Source organism: Melanostigma gelatinosum (assembly GCF_949748355.1).
Source record: "Melanostigma gelatinosum genome assembly, chromosome: 14".
Taxonomy (NCBI): Eukaryota; Metazoa; Chordata; class Actinopteri; order Perciformes; family Zoarcidae; genus Melanostigma; species Melanostigma gelatinosum.
This window is the reverse complement of record NC_136647.1, coordinates 16,563,757-16,570,829: the sequence shown is the minus strand read 5'-3', so window position 1 is coordinate 16,570,829 and position 7,073 is coordinate 16,563,757. Positions and strand designations below refer to the sequence as shown.

At 42.6% G+C, this 7,073-nt stretch overlaps 1 protein-coding gene across 1 annotated transcript; it reads left to right on the top strand.

Moving 5' to 3' along the window:
- Positions 1-1,217: 1,217 nt before the first annotated feature.
- Positions 1,218-4,466, top strand: LOC306788046 (argininosuccinate lyase-like; the record flags this gene model as incomplete). Its single annotated transcript, XM_079283374.1, has 11 exons — positions 1,218-1,261; positions 1,795-1,935; positions 2,024-2,076; positions 2,130-2,192; positions 2,284-2,398; positions 2,820-2,904; positions 3,305-3,364; positions 3,464-3,547; positions 3,643-3,723; positions 4,089-4,195; positions 4,322-4,466. 11 exons carry the CDS (start codon positions 1,218-1,220, stop codon positions 4,464-4,466), a joined length of 978 nt encoding a protein of 325 aa, XP_079139500.1.
- Positions 4,467-7,073: the final 2,607 nt, after the last annotated feature.

The following is a 7,073-nucleotide window of genomic DNA, read 5'->3' as shown; positions in this document are numbered from 1 at the left end:
CACAAAGTTTGATCCTGTCTCAAGTCAAAACACAATATCCGATTGTAAGTATTTCATCTCCAGGCCGGCCCTGGTGGTTTGAGCTACACGTAGCATCACTGAAAAAGAGCCCAGCCAGCTCTGTAGGCTTCAAAGAGTTTGCTGCTGTGATGTGGGTTTTACCAAGGAGAAACCGTGGTTTCAAGATTTTTTTTATGACTCCTGTGTAGATCCTGCAAGGATTTCTGAACACAGATTTGGCACTGGCAGCGTAGCCATTTGCTGCAGAGCGCGGAAGTAGTCATTCAAATTGAACCAACAGAAATTAATTATTGATGTGTCATGAGAGACAACCATACATCATTCTGCCATTTTAGGTGGGGAGAAAATAAGAAAGAATTATTGAGTAGGCACAAGTTAGCTCAGCCTGGGTACACAAGGGACTGCGAGCGCACTAACGTCAATGTTCTGCAGTGCCAAAGAGAACAAACGCCAGCCTGTAAGACGGGAGTCCATCGTTCAGCTTTCTGTTTACTTTGGAGGGCTCACTCTGTGCCATAGGAAGATGCAGTAAACGCTTTAGATCAGGCATATGGAAGTAAAAAGCACAAAGGCAGCGGAAACACTCTGAGCCTGCAGCCAGGGCTCAACAGTGAACAGTTTACAGCTTGGAAAAATGTGGCCGGGGCTTTCATCAACAGCCAAAGGCATCTTCAGAGGCAGATAAAAAAGAGCATCGAGCGGCTGTGAAGGAAGCGAAACAACTTTACTGTATCTGGGACCCGAAGTCTGAAAATTCATCTCAAGGGTTAGGTGGCTTCCAGCAGTTTGTGATATACAGTGATGGCAGTTTGAGGTTCGTGAAATGCAGTTCCTAAAAGTCCTGATCCACTCCATCCCCATGTTTCTAGGTCAGGTTGGAAGCTGTTTCTGGTTTTTATACCCACTAACAACGCTAACACAAATCACCACCGGATCTTTGAGTCTTAAGAAATTACGAAAAAATATTGATCATACCCGGTTTACTGTCGATCAATGAAGACCGTTTGATGACTGGAATTGATCAGCATGGTGGCAGAGAGAGGCTGACAAGAAGGGTCATGAGCTTTACGATCACTGAAGGAGGTAACGAAAGGCTCTGGAGCAATTATCTTGTTCGCTCTGGGATTCTCTGTATGATCAATGGACCGATGTGACCTCATGTCTACAATCACGTAAAGTCTCCAGGAGCCTCCCGAATGTGTCGGCCCTGTCAACGAAAACAGTGCGATAATCAACACCGGTGAGTTCGTGTGACTTTAAGCCCCGATTCAAATGTCACAACTCAAAAAGCACATCAGCACAGCCGCTGCGAGATCAAACAAGTGCTGGTTGGAGAAGTGTTTGTGTGTGTGTGTCACAGAGGTGTGCGTGGGTTTGACAGAAGCCAGTGTAGTGAGTGCAGTCAAGACAGCAGCAAGGACTCCAGTGAAGCATGTGAAATCAACAAAAGCAACTCTGTGGTAGCTGTTAGTCATCTTGCGGTTTAACAGGTCAGAGAGCAGCGCTGTACTTGTGAACGACGGTTGTCGTCACTCACGATGATATTTTTGCATTCATTCTGGATTCATGTGATTGTTTCACGTAGTCTATAAAATGTGAAGAACATCAAAACATTTAATTGAATTAAAAAAATATGCCCATGACATCGTCAGATTGCTTGTTTTGTCCAACCATCAGTCCAAAATCGAAATATATTTAATTTGCAATGATGTGAAAATGAAAACCTTAAATGAAGCGAATCCTACACGTCTGACACTTTATTTTCTATATTAGATGTATTGTTCACGTCATTCTCGTGCGTTTGTTTCCCCGCTCGCTGGTCGAACCAACCCTCAGTCATGCCGTTGCTCTAAGCAGAGACGTGGACCGACTTCTGGAGATCAAGAAAAGAGTGAATGTTTTACCTCTCGGCAGGTACGCTGTGAACACACGCTAACTATCCGACACTGAGTTTCACCCACAGAGAGGACCAGTTAATGAGAATGATTCTTGTTGTTTTCAGCGGGGCCATCGCTGGAACACCTTTTGACATCGACAGGGAGCTACTGCGGAAAGGTCAGGCCACTTGTGTAAAATAAAAAAAAACTGAAACAACGTCCTGTCTGTAGAGTTGGAGTTTGATGGCATCAGTCTTAACAGCATGGATGCCACGGGCCAACGGGACTTTGTTGGTACGTGAACCATACGTGTGTGTCGGCGCTCTCATCCATTAAAATGAAATAGTCTTTCCTAAGTGACCTCATGTTCTGTGTGTTTCTTTAGCGGAGTTCTTGTTCTGGGCTTCCTTGTGTTTGACCCATCTCAGTAAGATGGCCGAGGACCTGATGCTGTACAGCACGAAGGAGTTCTCCGTCGTCTCGCTCTCTGACGCTTACAGGTCAGTTCCTGTTTTGTATTACGTGGTCCTAATTTACAGTTTACATTTGGAAATAATAATAAATATGTTAAAATGTCTGGGTGAATTCTAACGGTGAGTGATGTTTGTCAAACAGTGATCACTGCACTTGATGATAAATGTGTATATCTGGTCATTTTGACAAAAATACATTGTATTCAACGACTGTTTAAACCTCATGTTGCATACTGTATGGTGGCAAATGAAAATATGAAATCATTGCTGTCACTGAAGTTGTCCACCTCCACTTTCAATCTGGCCTTGTGAAGTTCATTCTGAGTCTTAATGCTGGTGTTACTGCTGTGCTGTACTCTTCATGAAGCCCAGTCATTTATTGAGCAGTTGAAACTCGTGTCGCCCTCATATTCACTCCTCTATATTTCTATACTCGTTGTGTATGTAGCACAGGCAGCAGTCTGATGCCCCAGAAGAAGAATGCTGACAGCCTGGAGCTGATCAGGAGTAAAGCAGGACGCGTCTTTGGCAACGTAACACCTCCGACTAAAGATACTCTTTGTTAGATCGTCTTGTTTTTCTGTTCATTGAAGGGCCCACGTTGGCAGTTATGTTGTGTCAGCAGAGCTCACGTCCACTGCCTTTTTTGATCAGATGGTGTAAAAAAACAAACAAATGATGCTGAAATGGCTCCTTTAAAAATAAAAGGTGATATTTTGGTATAATTTCTGCAAACATGTGATCATTGCAATTCGTGCAAGTGAAGACCACGTGTCCCATAAATGCTAAAGTTGCTTCCTGTTGCAACAATGTTGCTTATTTCTATGCTGTTCTCTTTCACTGATTAGAAAAGGATTCATGTGTAAAGCTAATGTTGTATTTTTCTGCAGAATCAAAGCTGTCTTGTCAAACTGTTGACTGTCTTTATTTCAGTGTGCAGGGTTCATGATGACTCTGAAGGGCCTGCCCAGCAGCTACAACAAAGACCTGCAGGTATGAAAGTGTGTCTTTGTGAGCTTTCACTTCATTGTTTCTCTGGATATTTCCTCTCTTAACTTGTTTTGTCACGCTGTCCTCGTCATCCTTCACCAGGAGGATAAGGAGGCCGTGTTCGACTGCTATGATACGGTTCACGCGGTGCTGCAGGTGACAACTGGAGTCATGTCCACTCTCAAGGTCAGAGACTTCAGTGTTGATTATTCTGAAAAACTTTGCTGTGGATGCTTTCTTTTACTTTGTATAAAAACCTGACCTCTCTCTGTTTGTTTCAGATTAACCAGAGTGTGATGGAAGCCGCCCTCAGTCCGGACATGTTGGCTACTGACTTGGCCTACTACCTTGTGAGGAAGGGGGTGAGTGGTGTTTAGGTATACTCCCATCCAAATGCAAATTGTAAGAAAAGTAATTTTAACGACATTTGATTCAATAGAAAATAAAAGACGATGTTTGTTGAATCAAACAGTGCAATGTGAATATTCTTAAAATGCTGTCAAGATTATATTAAATCAGATGGGTACTCGCCTTCATGCAGACTGTTCCACTAAGTGAGAAACAACATCTTAGCTACGTCAAGGCTTTTCTGGTCACTCTATTTAACAACAACCACAGAGAACAGGTGGATGTAAAATGCTTTATATGTGAGATAGCTATAATATTTGACATGGTGTTACGTGTATTTGTGTGTTGTTGTGTAACCGTGTGTTCTTCTGTGTTGCAGGTGCCGTTCAGAGAGGCTCATGGTATTTCCGGTAAAGCTGTGTTTGCAGCTGAATCCAAAAATATCGCCCTGAATCAACTCACTGTGGGTGACCTGAGTGCTGTGAGGTGACTCTCTTCTTCTCATTCTCACACACACACAACCAGAAAGAATAACACCCATTGTTTAATGGAACAGGATTTTCTACAACAGCCACTTGGATTTTCTCACATTGGCCCTCTCTTTTATCTCAGCCCTCTGTTTGGAAGTGACGTGTCGTCGGTGTGGGACTACAGCAGCAGTGTGGAGCAGTGCAGCGCCCCCGGAGGCACGGCCAAGAGTAGTGTTACTGCACAGGTAGAACACCTGAGGACCTGGCTTCAGAAGCACACCCAGTGACCTCGACCTCATCTCACTTCAGTCTTTTGAATCACGTTTAGACTGCCACAATTTAGATTATTAGCAAATGTCAGATTGAGGTAAAATGGACGTATTTATGATTTATGACTTGAGAACCATGTTGCCTTTCAATTGTCTCCTCTCTTCTTTTTAAGTACCACAGCTATGATGTTTCAGTTGATCATGGACCGATCATAAGTGTTACAAAGGACCCGACAATAAATAAATGTTACTCAAACTAGCAGTGTGTTACACGTTGATCCATTGAAGCAACTGATTTCCACCACACAGACTCAGGATGCTGCTTAATCCCAGAGAGGCTCCTGTTAACAAATGAAAGTCATGAGAATGGTTTCAGTGATCCGTCTGCCCAAAGATATAACAGCAGGTGTGGTTTGGTTAATTTAATGGTAACCTACATACCGGTACTATCACTGTCAATTTAGAGTTCATGTAATAAAACTCACCTGTTGATTAGCTCCACACAAAGCATGTTGTGGTGACGTAAAGCAGATTTAGTTTAATAGGATATATATTTAGTTTTATAGGTTCTATTCAAGTTTTAGGCAAAAGTGCAAAACATTTCACGGTGTTTGTACAGAAACACTCACTCAGTGATCAGTGTCAGACTAATGACATGAAATCCACGATTGGTGCTTCAAACACCAATCAGATCATCCTTCAAGGGTTCATATCAATGTGATGGTTTGTACTGTCAATTGTTTTTCATAGTTAATCTAACATTGCTCCCCAGTGTTAATCTAATAAGTGTTTGTTATGTATAAAGCATTGCATTCAGCACTTAGTAAGAGTCATATAAGCAGGAGTCGTTATGCTGGCTGAGAATTACAGGCATTTATGTACATTTACAACTCAATAGTTTGTTCCAAACATAAGCAAGTGTACAGTACAATTGAAATGCCTTCATCCTCTAATCTGCTACATTTAATTATCTGACAGTGAAGAGAACCATACTATATCTAGCTGGTATCGCTCCACCTCCTGCACCAGCTCCGACTCTTTCCCCGCTAGCGAGGTGACGTTCCACGTCCCTAGAGTTAGTCCATGCCGCCGGCGATCGGCATGCCCAGGCCTCCCGCACGACCCGCCGCCCGGTCTGCATAGCACCCGACCCCGATGCATGTCCCTGCGGGTGGTGGGTCCACAGGGTGGCTGCTCCATGGTGTTTATTCGGGCTGAGCCCGACCGGGCCCCATGGGCAAAGGCCCGGCCACCAGACGCTCACCTACGAGCTCCCCTCCTGGGTCTGGCTCCGGGAGGGTGCCCCGGTTTCCCTGGTCCGGGCGAGGTGGCTAAAGTCCGTGGGCTATCTATTGGTCGTTTTGAACCGCTCTTAGTCTGGGCTCTCCCCTGAAACCTCTTTGCCTTGGGCTAATGCCCCGGACAACATAGCTCCCAGGATCACTGAGCCACTCAAACTCCTCCACCACGATAAGGTGGCGATTCGCGGAGGATATATATATATTTTTTTTTTTATTATTATTTTTATTTTTTTCCTTTTTTTTAAATTTCTTTCCTTTTTTTATTTTTTTTTATTTATTTTTTAATTTATTTTAATTTTATTTTTTAATTTTTTATTGACTGCACGGGTACTTCTACTTTTGGTACTTTTAAGTACACCTTGCTTATTATAACATACTTGACGAAGGTTTTGAATGCAGGACTTTTACTCGTCGTGGATTGTTTCATCAGTATGGTATTAGTACTTTTACTGGAGTGAAGGAACTGAATCATTTTTCATAAATGAAACAACTGTACTTCACATTTTAAACATTGTAAAAGATGCTACATTTTCATAAAAGATCTACAATATTATTCTAAACACGAAATCAAAGCAGCTAAATTCACATCTACAACATTATAAGAGTCATTGCTAGAAAAAGCAAATCCTCACATTTAAAATGGTGTAATGGTGAATGTTTGACATTGTTCCTTCATACATGCGCTGCAGGTCCACTGTTCAGCTTTTCAGAATAAGATGTATATGTTTGAAGGTCTAAGAACAACCAGAAAAACTGCTAAATTGTACGAAGCTTCACATTTTTGCTGGAATTTTACAGATTGTGGTCTGATGTGAGGGCTTCTTTCATTTTGAGTATGTCATCATGTTTTCATTTCTCTGAGTGCAGTACTTCACAGCATGGAGATGCTCTGTTTACTGAGTGGAAAGATTGTGGCTAATAACACTGCCTGGTTCCAACGAGGCACACTGAAGCCATTCTTCCTCTTTATGCGCTCCCACAAGGGACAATTAACAGAAAACAGTGTCAGGTTTTCACAGTTACTCAGTTGATACTCTACACATGGCTTGACATTTAAGGACTCTCTGTCCTCTGAATTTGATGAATGAACATTTTCATAATGAGGTGGCTGTGCCGTCACACTGCAGGACACTATTTTCAATAACACATTTCAAACTGAAAAAAAAAAAAAATAGCCCAATGTTTGCCTCGGGCACAGAGTTGCAGAGGAGTAAACCAGTTTGCCAGAAATTTAATCCCTCACCACTGGGGCCGTGGGGCTGTGATGTCAAGGTGAGAAATGCAGACTTGAATCAGGAAAACATCCAGTACTAATGATCAGCTT